General features: G+C 37.2%; 1 protein-coding gene across 7 annotated transcripts in view; it reads left to right on the top strand.

Annotated features, from left to right (window-relative positions):
- The window catches only part of TAF2 (TATA-box binding protein associated factor 2), a 107,718-nt gene that overhangs the window by 85,609 nt on the left and 2,439 nt on the right, over positions 1-19,670 (top strand). For 6 of the 7 annotated variants that reach the window (XR_012157106.2, XM_073330247.2, XM_073330249.2 and 3 more), the window contains 3 exons: positions 3,658-3,887; positions 6,599-6,751; positions 7,145-7,250. Coding sequence is in view for 6 of the 7 variants with exons in the window: in XM_073330247.2 (XP_073186348.1) it covers positions 3,658-3,887; positions 6,599-6,751; positions 7,145-7,250 (489 nt within the window). In the remaining variant the exon portion in view is untranslated. Of the gene's footprint in view, positions 1-2,510; positions 2,670-3,657; positions 3,888-6,598; positions 6,752-7,144; positions 7,251-19,670 lie in introns of those variants that run through there. The other variant, XM_073330253.2, reaches the window with a different exon arrangement.

Here is a 19,670-nt window from a genome sequence, read left to right on the forward strand (position 1 = left end):
AAGTACGTTTAGCATAGACTCACACCTTGTGTGATCCGTGATCCAAGCCTGCAAAAGAATTATTTCTTGTTGTAGGGCCAACAGTTTTCACCTTGTGTTGCTACTTCACACATTGTGTCTTTTCTATTACAAAATGTTGGAATGTAATTTTCATATATATAATTTTTGAATAAATCCTGAAATGAATTTTTGAATTATTTTCAATATTCAAATGTATCAAACACTTCAAGTTCTCATTAGATTAAGCACCCCATCCCCAACCTAAATGAGTAAAGTAGATTTTAGAATTTCTGTGGATAAATTAGATCTTAAGAAGTTTTTACTTTAAAATTAAGACTTACTTGGCTTTGACTAGTAAAGAACCGATTGTGAGAAGGGATTGTATCTTTTGCTATTGACTTGTTTTCATTACTGAGTCAGTTTTCTCCAGTACTCACGAACTGTTCTTTAACATTTGGCACAGTACGGATTACATATAAATATTTACGTAGTCTTTTAGGTCATTCAGAGCTGACTGTTCTCTTTGCATCTTTATTTTTAGTGCTTGAAAGTTTACAGCTACACTCCAGGGGTTAAAGTAGGAAGACTACTAGTTGTTCAGTTCTATAAGATTTGCCAAGAGTCAACATCAAAATGTTTATTTCCTGAATCTATCTCCAGAGAATTTGTGTTCCTTGTTTCTCAAGAGAAGTGTGTGTGAAGTGTTCACTTATATCCATTACCTCTTTTTGCAAATAACAAATAAGATATACATTTTCATTATATTTATGACTTTAAGCACTTAAATCCCTATGCATGAAGGTGACATTCTGGTTGAATTTTATTTTCTGTAAATAAAAATACCAAGATAATTGCAAAGTGTGAGTGCCAATAAAAATGTTTGTTAAAGGCAAGATGAATTAATAATCCACCAGATATATGGCTGCATGGTCTTCAAGCAGTGCTGCATTTAAATTTACAAAAACCTAAAATAATTACATTGTGGGGAAACAAATCTTTTTTTTTTTTTCTGTAATCTTTTATTGACAAACATAAAGTTGATGATGCTACTGAATTCCAAAGAGTGTAGTGATGAGCTATATTTACAGGGGTTCACATATTCTCCCTGCAGTTGTATTTAAGATTAACAATTCTGATGACCTTCTCTGTGAAAGTGGGACTGATGCTGAATATTGATTATCTCTTATTGAATATTAAATTGCCAGATCATTTATAAAGAAAAAATAAGGATAGTTCTTATCTCATCAGCGTATTTTCATGTTCAATTTGAATGTTAGATCTGTCCCCCCATCACCAGCCAGTTGTTCATGCAACTCTCATCAGAAAAGAGGTGCATGAAACTGCATAAATATATACAACTAAGTCTATTCCAAAAACTGGTTTCAGAATAACAGCCGTGTTAGTCTGTATTCGCAAAAAGAAAAGGAGTACTTGTGGCACTTTAGAGACTAACCAATTTATTTGAGCATACGCTTTCGTGAGCTACAGCTCACTTCATCGGATGCATACTGTGGAAACTGCAGAAGACATTATATACACAGAGACCATGAAACAATACCTCTTCCCACCCCACTCTCCTGCTGGTAATAGCTTATCTAAAGTGATCACTCTCCTTACAATGTGTATGATAATCAAGTTGGGCCATTTCCAGCACAAATCCGGGTTTTCTCACCTTCCGCCCCCCCCCCCCCCACACACACACACACAAACTCACTCTCCTGCTGGTAATAGCCCATCCAAAGTGACCACTCTCTTTACAATGTGTATGATAATCAAGGTGGGCCATTTCCAGCACAAATCCAGGTTTTCTCACCCCCCCCCCTTTTTCCAAAAACCACACACACAAACTCACTCTCCTGCTGGTAATAGCTTATCCCAAGTGACCACTCTCCTTACAATGTGTATGATAATCAAGTTGGGCCATTTCCAGTATTCCAAAAACTGTTCGCTCCCATGGTACTTGTAATCCACAAGAATACATCTTGTAATTTTCCCCTCTGCAAGGTCTTGCTCAGCCAAATCAACATGGCAGTTGGCTCATCCTTGCCTTGTTTACCAATTTAATTTCTATTCCTAGTAGAGAACAATATGTTTGATGAACTCGTAATCAATCAAGTGCTGGCCTGAGTTTGCACCAAAACCATTGTATTTACAGCATTGTGCCAGATGTTAGATATTTTTTGCTACGGGTGGTGCCAAATGTGCTTTTACCATTCGTGTGTCATGATGTCAATGCAACATGGAGTTTTTAATCATTTCATTTTTCATAAAAGCATTTTCAGTGTATTAAAACATTTTCTTAAATTTAATTACAAATCAAAATATTGGATTCAAGTTGAAACATACTAGATGGTAGTCATATTAGTTGTTCCTTTTGAATTACGTCAGTGACATTTCCAGAGTGTGTGCAACAGTTATGCCCCAGTCATGATTGGGGTTTTTCTTCTGCTAAATGTTATAAAACACAGAGGAAAACATGGTTCCTTTTCAGTCATGTCTCTTTCCCACAGACTTAGAACTATGGTTGTCTTGGACCGTAATGCTTCACTAGTAACTGGAGTCTGTTGCTGTTGTGTGGATGTAAGAAAGACAGACAGAAGTGACAACTGATTTTACTTATGATTGCAGACTGCATCTCAGTCCCTTGCCTAGAGCTGACCTCCTACATGGTATTCAGTAACATACATTATTTTTAAAAAGAGTATATGTAGGCTTGAGAGACAAGGTGAGTGAAGTAATGTCTTTTATTGAACCAACTTCTGTTGGTGAGAGAGACAAGTTCTTCTTCAGCTCTGGGTGCTCGAAAGCTTGTCTCTCTCACAAAGAGAAGTTGATCGAGTAAAAGATATAACCTCACCCACTTAGTGTCTCTAATATTCTGGGACTGACACAGCTACACTGCATATGTGTAGACTTGTAACAAAGGCAAGATAATAATGATCATACAGTACAGGAGACAAGATGGGGTAGAAACATCATGACTCTGAGTGTATAGCAAAATTGAATTGCCAGGATTTTATTGATTTGTACTACAGAATATGTGAATGGTTGAAGCTAGTTTCTGGTGTGGCAATGATTGTTGCTATTTAAGCTTCTTGCTTAGTTTACCAATTTTACAGCTTCCCCAGCCACTGTTAGTTGTGCTGGATTTTATAGTTTTGTGATGTAGACAGTTAGAGAATAGGTTGAAGCAATAAAATTCAGTTTATTTTTCATGTAACTCATTTTCGCATCCAGACCTGCTGAGGTGAAAGGCTAGTTTGTCAATGTGTTGTTCCACTTACCTGCTAATTGTCTTTGATACTAAAATCTAAAATGAGATGTTAAATATGGAAACTAATGGCATGTGTATTTTTTTATTAATATGATTTAGTGTTGTTGTGATATAGCTCCCAAAGATCCCCGTTGTGATTGGGGTCCTGTTGTGGCAAGCGTTGTACAGAACATATAGGAAGACATGCTCCCAGCCTCAAACAGCTTACAGTGTTTATTAAAAGCAAACATAACAAGTGAATGTAACAAATAATAGGAGGGAAGGATGAGGGCAACAGAGGCTAAAAATGTGCACAGCTTGATGACTCCAAATCATTTGAACTTTTTTTTTTGTTTTTAAAGATTATCTCTACATTTTAACAGTTGCACCTCCTTGATTTTTAGGTACTTCACACGACTGGAGGCTCCGATGTGGTGCTGTGGACCTGTACTTCACACTTTTTGGCCTCAATAGACCTTCTTGTTTGCCATTACCAGAGCTTGGACTGGTCCTTAATCTGAAAGAAAAGAAAGCTGTACTTAATCCTACCATCGTCCCTGAGTCAGTGGCAAACAGTCAGGAACCGGTGAACAATCCTAACAATCATGGGCAACTGATAGGATTCCAAAGCACTGTAAGCACTGACCATCTGCACATGCCTCCCTCACCCTGCTTTGAATATTTCCACTGGCTCCGAATTGTACTGTGTAATGAATTCAGACTTCTTGTCTGAACTTTCAAGACTTAACCCTCTGACCTTTTTGTTTTGTGTTACTCTCAAGTCTTCCAGTATAGTGCCAGCCTTAATACCCTCTGTCTCTTTCTCTCATTCCACCTTTGTGCCTTTTCCCTAATTGTGTGGAATGACCTTCCAGTTAGTTTGCCAAGCCCACCCTCACTCCTCATTTGTATCCATTCTAAAACGTAACTGTTTTCTGTATCATTTACAAGAAGTAAGCTTGATGTACGCAGAACCTGTGATGCTGTGGTGTAAAGATTTTTATCAGCATGAAAACGGGATGTATTGAGTTTTCTCCATCTAGAAACCAAGTGCCTTAGTTCCCATGAGTCCAACTACACCTGAATACATAGCTCCAAGAGACTCATAGAAGTGCCTAAAAATGTCAGATTTAAAATCTGATAGTGTTTTCCTTTTAAGTGCATGGTCCCACTGGGAAACTAGAAAAGTCCTCTTCCCAACGGTATGAAGATCCCATTTCTAGGCCTTTGAGGATGCAGGATGTTGGATTTTAAAGTAAGGTATTTTAATACAAAAACTGCCACTAGCTCAGAACTAAATCTTGCCTAAAGTGGGCCTTGGGCAGATGTAGTTATGGAGGGAAAAATCAACATTTAGTAGAGAAAGAGAAGACTATTTGTGTGACAGGTTAATTAAAAAAAAATCAACTGCTATAAGACTAAGTGCTAGTGAGAGAACTCAGTGGGCAAAGGGTAGCTCGCTCGTCATGTATAAAATTAGATTATAAGCAGTTTGGGATGGGAACCTGTTCTTTTACTCCCTGTGAGGCATATAGCACGCTTAGGAGTAAAAATAACATACATTCAAAGTAATGGGAAATAAATACAGAATTTTTTCTCACTAAAAAGTCCATCTTTTCTCTAGTCCTTATCTTTAGAGTAAGAGTTATGCTCAAAGCTTTTAGAGGATAAAAATATGAGTGCAGAAATTTAATGTTAATGTGTGGATCATCAGAGATTCTTTGAATTGCCTCTGAAAGTTATCAGCATTTGTGCAACACTTAACTTATTCACATATAACTAGTTTCTGTCCTCAGATGTGCATCATGAATGTCCTTATTTATAAACGTTTCTGTAACATTTTTTGCTGGTATCTGAGCACCTCACAGTAACTCATAGGCAGATAGCTATGTGTATTCAAAGGCAGATGTGGCCATTAGCTTGTAATATACTTGGAAGCAGCATACTCTGAAAAATGTGTGAGCAAACGACATCATTTCACTATATCTGTTGTTTGTGAAACGTGCTTAAATATGTGTCTTTGTTATTAGATGTGCTTACAGCACACGCAATACCTTGATTTCTGAGTGTTTATGGATTTTTCTGCTTTAAGGATCTAGGTAGCCTCTTCTCAGTTCCCAGAACTTGGCTGTGTTTATTTTAAAAAAAAATCACCCTAAACTGATGCTGATTTAGTTTTCCTTGTGAAATACAAACAGAATAATACAGTACAGAAGTTGGATAGCACCTCAGGCAAACTTTCTTCCAGAATGTTTCACAGACTTAAATAGTATTAGAAGTAATAACAGAAGATGAAATGAAGAGGCCTGACCAAGGATAAAAATATATTTTTGTGAAGTAAAAAGAATTTCTGACAGACACTAGAGCATATTTAGGTTGACTAGACTGTCTTTTGAGGTTGCATGTTCTGTGAGCATGAGTTGTTTGAGAATGAGAATTGTTAAATTATTGTTGTTCTGGAATCTGCTGTGGGAGGAGGTAAGTTACCAAGGCTGAAGTTTTAATTCTAGAAAGCATGCATTTCGCCTCGTGATTGGTGTGGGACACCTCTGATTCAGAAGCAGTATAGTAGTACCTTAGTATAGTAGTAGATGCTTCTAATGGTTTGGAGAAAAGGCTATGGTAGGCCTTACTTTTGTCTAGGTTTTAGAAAGGGCTAATGTCTATTTCTGTAAATACGTTTGTCTTTTCCTGTATTTTATTTTGTGTTTTCATTGTACTTTGGAAGGCCTTTCTCCTTTTTAATGCCTATAACTGTGTAGTTTGTAACTCATTCGATGTATACATTTATTTTCATGTTCCTCTTATCTTTATTTGGTTAATCTAAGCAGTAATTTTAAAAGGGTTCTTTCACTCCTCCTTTTTGGAGAAAAGCTAGTATGACATGTAAAAGAAAATCAGGGGCATAACCATGATATTTTACTTTTATTCAACAAAATTAGTGTTCGCTTTTAAATTTAACCTCTGAGAAGATTCATCTAAATCCCTTGTTTAGATCAGAAACTATGATAATTCAACTGAGATTTAGAGTTAGTGAGGCAGATATATAGAAAGACTTTTCAGGAGCTGCAGAGATTCATTGCACACTAACAGTACCATGATTGTGAGACGGGACAGAAGAGAGGCCAGTTCTAGATATGCAGAGGGAGCAAGGATTGAAGTAAAGAGAAAGTATGTTTGTAGGAGAGAGTGGCACAAGTCCATGAAAGGTTTTAAGGAATATTTTTTGCCTCAACTACACGGAAGGTTCTGTTCAACTCAAGTGTGTTTTCAACCATTATGTCACTTTTAGATTTAAATATGCTTTTGCTGTCTTCTAATTTTAATCTTTAAATGCTGCTTCAGGAGGACGATCATCTTGTTAAGGAAACCGCATCCAGCATTTCTGTTCATCAGCAAGGGGTGAAGAGGAAGGCTGATATGCCACTTGGGTCCCCATTGGAGCCAGGGCAGATACCAGAGAAGAATGAAGACAGTAAAGTCAAACTAAAAATCAGAGTAAGAAAATGGCAATTCAACTTTAACAATGTGTAGGGTATTTAGTATAACAGTAAAGTCTTTTGCTGAGTTTTCTAACAGCTGTAGCCTAACAAAAGACATGCTGTGCATATGTGTAAGGTAGTTGTTACGATTACTTTGGCAAAATCGTCTCCCATCAGATTCTTTATTGGCTGGCAGGGAATGAAGCTGCCAATTAATGTTCTAAATGTTCACGCGGTTTCCACTGTAAATTAGAAAGAAGGATAATGAACTAGACTTTTATATTATATATTCCTTCACTTTTGTTCATTATCAGTGATAAATTTGCTTCCTTTCCCCAGAAAAGTAAGACCTGTTAGAGTTAATTATTAATATTCCCTTATTTTTACATATTTCTTGCTGGTGTTTTAGTTTTCAAACTCTCAGGAAGAGGAGGAAATTGATATGGACACTGTTCATGATAGTCAAGCTTTTATCTACCATCATTTGAATATGTTGGAGAGACCATCAACACCAGGTATGAATAGGTTAATTTGCAGATCACAGATAGTATATGAGTCTCAACCAGTGAAAGTGTTCTTGTTCTGCAGCTTTTTTCCCCCTGAATGCACTTTAGTAAATGTTTGAGTGTTGATGAAAAGCAAGTGTAGAATGGTTTCTGTGAGTTTTATATGTTGTTAGGTATTCAAGAATAGTTTATTTAAATATATATTACTGTGTTCTGGTTGTATATTTTTGATACATTTCTTAGTAAGGCAATATGCTATGCTTAGAAGAAAAAATCCAAATTAAAACAATAAAATAAGCCACAGTCAGAAAATAAAGTTAGGGAGAAGAAAAATAGACCCAGTCAGTGATTTGGGAGAGTTGGTTTCTGACTGTATTTGGTTACAAAAAACATTTTTAAATAGAAGAGAACAATAAAGCAGAAGCAAATGTATTCTAGTAACAAATGAATTGTGTGGCCAATCTGAATAAATTATAACTAGATTAATTCTCGTAATAAAGACACTCAAACTGGCCTCAGAGATACTTATGATGGTTTTAAACTTGAAAAGTTTCCAGCTATGATTACCTTTTTGTTTCCTGTTCTTTAGACAATTACCTTATAGAATTCTATTACTCCTCTTCTCTGGATTTTTACCTCTAACTACTATTCTTAGATATTTCTTGAAAACCTTAAGCAGAGTTCCCTACTAAACTTCCCTACTCTGTCATTAGTAGAGAGAAATCCAGTAACTGGTCAACACTAGTTAATCTTTGATTTCTTATTCTTCTAGCATGTCCCTTAAATAATTTCCAATATTTTTTTCCATAACTTTGCGAAACTCTGAAAGGTGATTTGCAATGTTTTACCTTTTAAAGTATAGTGTATAGAAGGGTGGTGAGCATATAAATGCAAGAACAGTGTCATGGCTAATCATAAAATGTGTAGGACTGGAAGGGACCTCAGTAGGTCATCTAGTCCAGTACCCTGCACTCAAGGCAGGATTATGTAATAACTAGACCATTCCTGACAGGTGTTTGTCTAACCTGTTCTTAAAAACCTCCAATGATGGAGATTCCACAGCCTCCCTAGACAATTTGTTCCAGTGCTTAACTACCCTGACAATTAGTAAGCTTTTCCTAATGTCCAACCTAAACCGCCCTCCCACTTTGGTGTCGTCCACAAACTTTGTAAGTGTACTCTCTATGCCATTATCTAAATCATTGATGAAGATATTGAACAGAACTGGACCCTGGACTGATCCTTGTGAGACCCCACTCGATTTATTCTTCCATCTTGACTTTGAACTACTGATAACTGCTCTCTGGGAACAGTTTTCAAACCAGTTATGCACCCACCTATAGTAGCTCCATGTAGGCTATGTTTCCCTAGTTTGTTTATTAGAAGGTCATGCGAGACAGTATCAAAAGCCTTACTAAAGTCAAGATATACCATGTCTACTGCTTCCCCCCATTCACAAGGTTTGTTATCTTGTCAAGAAAAGCTATTAGGTTGGTTTGACACTATTTGATCTTGACAAATCCATGTTGACTGTTACTTATCCCCTTATTATCGTCTAGGTGTTTTCAAATTGATTGCTTGATTATTTACTCCATTATTTTTCCAGTTACTGAAGTTAAGCTGACTGGTCCGCAATTCTCAGGGTTGTCCTTATTCCCCCTTTTATAGACTGGCACTATACATCTCCTTTTCCGCTGTTATCGCAAAGCATGGTGCATGCTGGGGCATGTCAGCTACCACAGATACTCATTAGCGTATGAAGCTGATCTGTTGAGGTTTAGTATTTATAACTTTTATGTGATGTTTTGCAACGTTTCATTTTTTATTATTTTACATACTATGGGGTATAAAGTCATAAACAAGAAACTTTGCAAAACTGTGCCAAATTGTTTACAAATGGGACTTATGGGACTCTCCGTCAGCCAGCTCCATACTCTAATGTTGTTCCATATTAAGTATGCTGAGGTTCAGAATGGGTGTATTCTGAATCAGAGTGGAATGGGGGCCAGTTGGCCATTACTTATATAGATCTATAATGGACAGAAAAATTAATCTGAGATTATGTGCTGAATGACCCACTTACCCCTGCTATTTATACATTTAGCACAGAGGAAATACACTTCATTTCTTAGGTTTCAGAGTAGCAGCCGTGTTAGTCTGTATCCGTAAAAAGAAAAGGAGTACTTGTGGCACCTTAGAGACTAACCAGTTTATTAGAGCATAAGCTTTCGTGAGCTACAGTTCACTTCATCGGACGCATCCGATGTAGCTCACGAAAGCTTATGCTCTAATAAATTGGTTAGTCTCTAAGGTGCCACAAGTACTCCTTTTCATTTATTAGGTTACTGAGAAATGAGACATTATCTTTGCCTCTGAAAGTGCATCGAACTCACTTAAAAGCCTTTGAAAATCATTGAATTTTGAGAGACAAGGTGGATGAGGATTACCTAACCTACCTTGTATCTCTAATATCGTGTGACCGACACAACTACAACTTGATCAAACTTGACAGTTTGATTTTAGCATATTTTTTCTTGTTTTTTCTTCCTCGATTTATACTGCTAGGGACAGTTTTATTAAAAATATCCTTTGCTTTTAAAACTTCACCTTTTTCTTCTTTTTGGTACAAACAGAGAAATACAACTTTCAGGTGAGCAATAAGGGTAGATGAGCTCAAATAATAAACAAATGAGGAAAAAACATACCATGTCTAAATAGAATTGTTTCCAAATGCAATTTTCTCAATTTTCCAGAGATATCAATGATTCTTTACAGCCAAGATTTTCAGGGGACTTTCAGAATTATTTGAATTATTGCAGGACTTGCAGAGTAAGCATACTTCAACTGTTGATGGTGTTGAAGTGGCTTTTGATGGAGGTGATAAAATAGGACATCATATTAGTAGATATCAGGGCTCTCATGTCATCTCCAAAGCAAGGTACCCTGAAAAATAGTGAGGTCTTAGTCCATACACAGCCTGTCCTCTCAGAGCTGTGGGTCAGACTCATATCAGCTCTTACAAAACATTAGGGAATTAGCCAAACACAGTTCTAGCTTTGCAAATAGCAGCTGGAAAGAGAGAGTTCATGATGGCTTTGAATGCTGCCATATCTATTTGTGAGTGATATTCAGCAAGCTTTATGATTGATTTCCCCACAGGATAAGAAACTGGACTCAAACACAAATTTCTCCATGTTACTGTGTCTTACAGAAAACTCAGTGGCTCAACACATCCTCACCCCTAGTAAATTTGATTTTCATTATATTACTGTTTTACAAGCTTTCTATTGTATCGTTTTACCCATAAAGGTGGCCCTATGAGGTCAGGGTTGAGACCCACAACCAGGATAGTAAAGGGAGATTTGCAGTACAACTGGTTATTCTGTGTAAAAGTAGGATTTCAGTTTTTAATGCTGTAATTACAGCACCTGTCATAGTTCAGCTTCACTTTGAAAATGTTTTCAAACATATGTTAAAAATGCCCTAAATACGATAATGAAATTTTTTTATGCTGTTCAAACCATGAATGCCTCTATGCATCTTACAAAAAAATTAAACCCAGAAAATTCAAGTATGTGAAGTATCTTTTAAACTTGCTGTTACGTTAATTATAGTTCTTCCCTAAGTACAGCAGCTTTGAGAGAATCAACAGAAGCCTTTTTTTGAGCATCTGAAGTCATTCAAGATCAGATTTCTAATGTGAAAAACAGAATTTTTATTTGCTATTAAATCATCAAGAACAGTGGCAATGTTCCACTGTCAGTCCTAAAAGATCACAAAAATGTCAAGACTTCGTACTCTTTCTAATGTAAACACCAGCCTTCATGTCACATTTAAGACTGCAAGGTGACCATTACACTATATTGCACAGACGAATTTGGTGAAATGGGTTTATTCCATCTGAAAAAGTGTCCTTTGTATTAGGTAGTCCTTTCAGTTGGATTAGCTTTTACATCAGACAAGCTTAAAATAGAATCTCTTTACTTTCATATTCCACTGTTCTTAAAGTGTAATCATACTCTAAAATCAGTCACTGTAAAAATTGTATCACAGGATTTCACATTTGTGTCAATGATTCCAGACTAATTTTTTTTTACTTTACTTATAAATTGAAGTAAATAAGTTTATAAGTAAAACATGTTTTTCCCTAAATGTGACCCCTGCACATTCAACCTGGGTTCAGCTTTTCTGGCTCAACACATCCTCACCCTCTAGTAATTAGAACTTGAGTTAACCATCCTTTTTATAATGTACAGTAGTATGCAGTTCAGTTTCTCTTAGTTGTATTGACTCTGCAAAAATAAAAAGTAAATAAGCAGATGAGACTCTGAGAGCATATAAGGAGCATATCTGTTGAGTAACAATATCTAATTTTTATGAACTGGTAGTTATTCTTCTGACCATCACTGCACTTTAAGTAGGTATAGCAATTGTTAGAAAAGGCATACACTGTTGGAAAAACTTCATAAGTTCTGTTGAGTCCCTCACTTTTCCAAAATAATAAAAATGGCCACATTGCTGTTCTTGTAAACCACTATTTTCCTATCCAGTGGCCCTTATAAATTCTACCAGCAGGCTATGTGATAGAAACCTAGTCACAAACCTGGATTTGTGCTAGAAATGGCCCACCTTGATTATCATACACACTGTAAGGAGAGTGATCACTTTACATAAGCTATTACCAGCAGGAGAGTGGGGTGGGGGGAGAAAAAACCTTTTGTAGTGATAAACACCCATTTTTTCATGATTTGTGTATATAAAAACATCATCTGTATTTTCCACAGTATGCATCCGATGAAGTGAGCTGTAGCTCACAAAAGCTTATGCTCAAATAAATTGGTTCGTCTCTTAAGGTGCCACAAGTACTCCTTTTCTTTTTGCGAATACTAACTAACTAACTAACACGTAACTAACTAACACGGCTGTTACTCTGAAACAGGTTACATTTGGTGATCTTGAACATTCATTTATATTTTTCCCCATTCTTGTTTATCACCAGTATAACGGTTCAAAACATGGTTCATTTAGCTAGAAAGTGAAAAGTTGCTGGAATTATTTGAAACTTGTGACAATGAGTGGAGCAAATATTGCCTCAAAGTCTAGAAGGAAAATACTTTAGCTATATTTTTAAATAATGCATTTATGACAATATACTTGAGTGTGTGGTAAGAACTACAAATTTCTGCACTGTTACAAATTGTCTATTGAAGATCAGTTTGATGTACAAATTCACTATAACATGGCTGCATGTGTACAGACACCATGGTTGTCAGTGGAAATTCAACCTGGGACCTGTATCAAGAGCACAAGTCCCTGCTACTTGAGCAAAATGAATTAACTCAGGATTTGCCTTAACAGTATGTTAGTGCACACTAGCTGGGGGTGAATTCTAGTGGGTGGGCACCAGGGTGTCACACACTTACTGATTTGTGTGGACCCTGCTGGCATGTACTAACAGTTCCTTAGTGCATGTTGATGTAGCCCATACTATGTTAAAGTGCACTAGGGAATTTCAGTGTGTACTAGCAGTGTCCACACAATACGCTGGTGTGAACAAGAACTTACACCCCAGTTGGTGTGCACTAACACACCATGTAGACACAGAAGCCCTCAGTCAGCTGTGAGTAAATAGCATGCTGTTATAGTCACAAGGATCAGCCACTAGAGGGAGACAGGATCACCTACACTACACCAATGTACTTAATAATTCAGGTAGGAATGTGCAGTAATTCTTGTTTCTCAGAACATGATGCAGCATTGACAGGCTCGGTTTTGCGTAGCCTTTTTAAGCTGGAAACATTTGTTGTAATTGTTGTGGTAGACTAGCTTTAATACGTATTATCTAAGTACACAGTATACATGGGATAACTTTATTATCTAAAATACGCTCATTTCCAATCTGGTGGCTTTTAGGCTTTGAGATTCTGTTGGAGCCAGTATAGCACTGTAATAGCATAATGAATATTGAGCTAATAGCCATTCTGTTCTTTATGAAGAATGGCATTTCCAGGTACTTTAGAAGAAAGTGTGTGAAAGTTGCTATAAGAATAACATAAACATTGAAGATAAAAATCATAAAATGCCTCTCTGCCATGTACATTGGCCAAACCGGACAGTGTCTACGCAAAAGAATAAATGGACACAAATCTGACATAAGGAATCATAACATTCAAAAACCAGTAGGAGAACACTTCAACCTCTCTGCCCACTCAGTAACAGATTTAAGGTGGCAAGTTTGCAACAGAAAAGCTTCAAACACAGACTCCAACGAGAAACTGCTGAGCTTGAATTAATATGCAAACTAGATACCATTAACCTGGGTTTGAATAGAGACTGGGAGTGGCTGGGTCATTACACATATTGAATCTATTCCCCCATGTTAAGTATCCTCGCACCTTCTTGTCAACTGTCTAAATGGCCATCTTGATTATCACTACAAAAGTTTCCGAGTAGCAGCCGTGTTAGTCTGTATCCGCAAAAAGAACAGGAGGACTTGTGGTGGTGGTGGTGGTTTTTTCCTCCTGCTGATAATAGCTCATCTTAATTAATTAGCCTCTTACTCCATCTTTTCATGTTCTCTGTATATGTGGGTGTGGGTGTGTATGTGTATATACACATCTTACTATATGTTCCATTCTATGCATCCGATGAAGTGAGCTGTAGCCCACGAAAGCTTATGCTCAAATAAATTGGTTAGTCTCTAAGGTGCCACAAGTACTTCTGTTCTTTTTGTGGATACAGACTAACACGGCTGCTAATCCGAAATATGACTGAGACGTTCATCTGTGGTCTTACAGGGAGTCACAAATACACTGTGCCAGGAAAACGTATACAGATCTCATATTCTGTTGCAACTGCTAATTTCACTGAGAGAATGATTTATTTTTCTAGGGTTATTAGAGGGGACTGGTTGGACTTTTAGACTGACAAGCTAATGTCCACACAGGTCCTCAAGGACTCTGCACCTACTTGGCTTATTGAAAGAAATATGGCTCCGTATCTTTTTATAAACTTTAATAAAGCTATTAAACAAACAAAATATTTAAAAAAATCAAAAAACATGTCACCAAACCTAAACTATTGTTAATAATACTAAACTAAAATTAAAGGAATCCAGCTATTAAATCAAGATAAAATTACCAAATTAGTATCAATATTGGTTTCGGAAATAAATCATCAAATTAGTAAAATCACCAAATTAATACAACAAATAATGCTTATAATATTTTAAGAAGGGCTCTAAGGATGTGGCTTTCTGTTTGGTTATAAATCCTAACTAAAGAATTTTACCAGGTCAGTCAAATACTGAAACCAAATGATCTAATGTCTGAACCACAATTTCAGTCAATTATAAAGTTTCCTCCTTATATTTCAATTCTTGTGTGATGAGTAACCCTTTTCATCCCTCCCCTGCACAGAGAAATTACAATGAAGGCCTTAAAAGAGCCCTTTGATAAGCAGAAGTTTGACAACTCTTGTTTGGCAGTTCACAGCTGCCAGCTTTAAATTCTTAGGCCCCACCAAAGACAGAACACACTTTATTTAATGAGTATTTTTATGAGACTTTGTTTTATGGCTTTGAGAAACTTGGGAAACTCTCTTTCTGGTGCCTTTCTTGTGTGGACTTTATGGGTGATGCTACACAGGTGCACACACATAACCACACCCTAGGTTTATAGAATAAAAGGGTTGGGACATATCCCAGCTAATACAAACAAAAGACAAGAATGAAATGGAAAAATATGAAAAAAGGGGAATTATGAACTCTTCAGCTTTTGTGGTCTTCTAGGCTCTCATGAAATAGGAGCTGGAACTGTGGTTGCGGAGCCAGATAGTGATGTTACTGACACAGCACTTCTTGTTAGCGGGTTTTCTTTGGGTGCAGGGAGAGACTGTCCAAAGACTGGCATAGCTTTTTTGTTGATGACTTGACTTCGTCTCTGAGGAGTGATCAGTTTCAGGATTCTGGAAGGTCAGTCTTCTCTCAGGTAGCTCATTGACCCAGAAGGCTTCTTGGCCCCACCCTTGATTCTTACGGTTTTGAGCATTGCTCACTCTGCCTTGCAGTGCCGCCTTCCAAAGCGTTCAGAAAAATCAGGTGCAAATTGATCCTCTTCAGCAAACATCAAACGGGAAAAGTCTCACTTAAGCCAGCAAGTTTAAAAAGATTTAATTTTTCTGTAGCACAGAGGCTGTAAGTCTGCAGTTCTCCCCAGAATATAAAAATACAGAACAGGAGACTACTTCTGAGGAAGTTGGCATGGCCTTTTCTGGGTGTAGAGGTCTCTTGAGATATATTATGTCACCAGTTTACAAAATTTCAGCACAAAGTAAAACAAAAACTGATTTAAATAACCCTAGCAACCTAACAGCCCCTCAACATTCATCCATCAGCAAAATTAAAAATAAATTGGACAGCTTATGAGTAGATGTTGTAATTATTTTGCAAACAAGACAATTTACTAATCTTTATATTTAGGAGCTAGGACATAAGTCAAACAACTTGTTTCTGTAAGTTTTCATTTTGATGGGAAAAAGATTAAAGCTTATCAAAATAAAACCCATGTAAAATAAATATTCAAGTTTAAAATGAAGTCTGTATTCCCATGTGTGCTACTTCTCTTCCATCATATCTCTGCAGTCTTTGTAACTTTCTATTTGACTAACTAGGTGGTCTAGGAAGAAAAGGAGTACTTGTGGCACCTTAGAGACTAACCAATTTATTTGAGCATAAGCTTTCGTGAGCTACAGCTCACTTCATCGGATGCATAGGAGTTTCATCTCATTTGGCAGTTTCACCTAATTCTGCACATCTGCCCAACTATTTGGAACAGAGAAAAGCTAATAATTATGTTGGAGTCTGCACATCCAGAACAAAGGAAGATGCCAAGTGGATTCTGAATTTGTATATTCTGTTTCAAGGAATGCTAGTAACCACTTCAGAAGTGAATTCATGAACTCTCCTGCTTGTTACTGTTTTTTGCTATTATGTGGTAAACACAGGTTCAGATTCTTCTTCCATGAGAGAAGAAATTGCATCGTCTCCTGGCAGCAATCCCCCTTTGACCAAAGAAATGAAATTGATGGCATTAGAAAGAATTATTATTTATCCCTCCTCACCTGGATTGGCAGGTTGCTAACACAGGCCTTCTGTAAGCGTTAATCATAGGGAATCCTTGGGGTGAAAAGGTGATCTCTTTGTGCAATGCTGATTTCTGTTTAGGAAGGGTCAATGCCAAATGTAGGTATAGTACTTCTAATCCCTCACAAAGGTCCACTTTACAGATGTCTTTCTTCAATCACCTGGGCAGGCTTCTTCTGACACATTTATGATGCCTGTGTTGACTTCAAAGCACTCTTTGACAGTATCAAATATCATGTCTTTTGGGGGGTTGGTGCTGTTGGAATTTTTGAAAAACATCTGTTGGCAGTGAAGCAGCTGTGTGAAGGAAATGAATGTTGTCAGATTCAAGGACTGCAGTACAAACTGGCTCAGTTTTGAATGTATTTAAAGAACAGTGTATGAAAGGATTTGAGCTAGTCTAGTCAGCCTTGATTTCCTTTTTCGTATCACAATATACAAAGTGTTGCTGCAATCTGTGCCGTCTGCGCGTGTTTCTATAGTAATATTATTCCCCAGTTGTTTTGCTGATTACATTATGATCATCATTGGGGTTCCCTTAAGTTGTTGGCAGATAAAACCATAAATATATAGGTTTTTGGGTCAACTGAAGAAGGAAGAAATTAGTGATGCCATTGACTTTGAAGTCTAACACTTAGATGATCAGTTCAGTGATCAGTTTAATGAAGGTCATTTTGTCTTAGTGTTTTCTAGACTTTTGAAAGATGAGCCCCTCTCTCTGGAAAATGAAGCCTATCGTTCCCTACCATGTGGTTTTAAAAGCTTACAAGTCTTAATATATACATTTTCTGTTCCTCCTTAATTCTTCCTCTGCGCCTGAGGGGCATGACCCATACTTTGGGAAATGCTTGTGTAGGATCTTTTCATACATGCTCTGAAGAGCAGTGACATAGTTAACAATGTTGATATGTCAGGTATCATTGACATCTGAGTTAGCACTCACTGACATAAATGTCAGTTCACACTTCAGAGCTATTGTTATAGGATAGGCTTTCTGCAAACTCAGATATTTGTTTTTGCATCGATTTTACTGGCTTCATGTTTTGAAGGCTTTCTTTGCAATTGTAAGAGCTTGAGACCTACTATTTTAAAATAAAAACAAACACGGAAGAACAAGACAGAGACTTGAGGATGCTGCACCTTTCAGTTAGTCTTTCATGCTTCTTTCATAGGGGAGCACTTACCTGTCATTCAGGGACATTTGCCATTTGCTTATCAGTATTAACATACTACCTCCAGTACTTGCTCTGTACCCTTCCCCTTCTACAGTCGGAAGATTCAGAAGTATGCTTTGGCATCAGAGATGCTTTGTATGCTGCGCCATCTAGCCCTCTGAAATGCAGGATGTAGTATTAGGGGTGAGCCAGAAACAAATAAAACCTGGATCTGAAAATCTCTCTCTCCTGAAAGTTCGTCAGAGCTGAAGTCTATAGATCAGGCTCATCTGATACCCTCTTTATTTTACTGTGTAACTGTGATAATAGAATTGTTCATCTAAATAACCTTTAACATACATGATATACTTGGCCAGTGTAACATGCAAATAGAATTTTGTATACAACATTGTGTGCATATAAAATATTTGTGCACTGCAGGCAATGTAAACAAAAGCGTAATCTTCTTTACCCATGTTTCATGAACTAATTGGGACTGAGGAATTCATAAAATCAAAAACTTTATAAAATTGAGTATCTCAAAATGATAGTCGCTATGGTGCATAAGTTGCAGTATGATGCACCATTTTCTTTTTGTCCTTCAAACCACAGCATGTGAAGGGATGCCACTGTTACTACATGATTCTGCCTTCCCCTGCTGGTTGGGAAATATGGTTCGTTTAACTGGTTGTTCATAACATTGGTGTTCTACTGTATTCTAATATCTTGAGCAGACATGTTCATTTTTCATTGTGCTAAGGTTCATAGGTTCACTACAATGGGTATTTCAGCATGCTTGCAGCTTGAGGGCAGAAACCATGCTGTTCTAGATGCCTAAAAAGTAGATAGAATTTAAAGGAATGGGTTCAGAAAGTGGAAGTAGATTCAGAGGGGAGGTCTTTTGAGAGACTTAAGATTATTAGAAATAAAGAATTGTTACAGGTATAGTCATGAAGCAGTCTCTTATCTTTTTGCAGTAAACTGGCAAGCGACCTACAGATTTGGATTACATCTGTCCAGGGTAGAGTAAAAAGTGATGTGGTTAATATGCATTAAGGTCAACAATTAACGTCTTAGTTAGCATGTGCATGTCATGTATATACCATAACAGAGTTAATAGTACGTCAGAAATTAAAGCCACTTTGAATTGTGATGATAAATGGTTTTATCTGATAACAATTAAGGCATATATTATTCTGCTGAGTTCAGGATTAAAGTCTGTAAAATGTTCATAGATTCACAGAATTTAAGCCCAGAGGGACCACTGTGATCATCTGATCTGACCCCCTGCATAACATAAGCCATTTAATTTCACCCAGTAATTCCTGCATCAAGCCATATCTAGGGGTTGAGCTAGAGCATGCTTTTTAGAAAGGCATCCAGTCTTCAGGTAATGGAGAATCAAATCATAACCTTTGGTAAATTGTTCTAATGGTTAATTATCCACCCTTAGCTCTGGTCTACACTGGGGAAGGGGGTCGACCTAAGATATGCAACTTCAGCTATGGCGTATCTTAGGTCGACTTACCTGGCCGTGAGGACGGCAGCGAGTCGACCGCTGCCACTCCCCTGTTGACTCCGCTTCCGCCTCTCGCGAGCTGAAGTTCCGGAGTTGACGGGGAGCGCGTTCGGGGATTGATTTATCGCATCTAGATGAGACGCGATAAATCAATCCCCAATAGATTGATCACTACCCAGTAATAAGACTTTGGACCTTATTCCTAGCCTGAATTTATGCTTCAGCTTCCAGACATTAGATTTTATGGGGGGTTTTCTGCTAGATTAAAGAACAGTGTATTATCTGTAATCTTCTCTCATGTAGGTACTTATAGGTGGTGATCAAATCACCTCTTAATCTTTTCTTGGATACACTAAATAGATTGATCTTTTTTAAGCCTTTTGCTATGATTGTCAGTCATATTGAGAGAAAATGCAAAGTTGGTTCCTGAAGTGTTTTGACTTCTAAGAAAATTGGATTACCAAGACAGAGGCAGTTACACTGAGTTTTTCCTTTGCAGTGGGTAGAGAGCAAATCATGGTGCCCTGGGAAGACCAATCTGCAATATTTCTGCAGTTCTGTAAAATGCTACAGATAACATAAAAGAAAATTTCAGAATATAGAACAGACTTGCT

This window comes from Lepidochelys kempii, chromosome 2 (assembly GCF_965140285.1).
Source record: "Lepidochelys kempii isolate rLepKem1 chromosome 2, rLepKem1.hap1, whole genome shotgun sequence".
Taxonomy (NCBI): Eukaryota; Metazoa; Chordata; order Testudines; family Cheloniidae; genus Lepidochelys; species Lepidochelys kempii.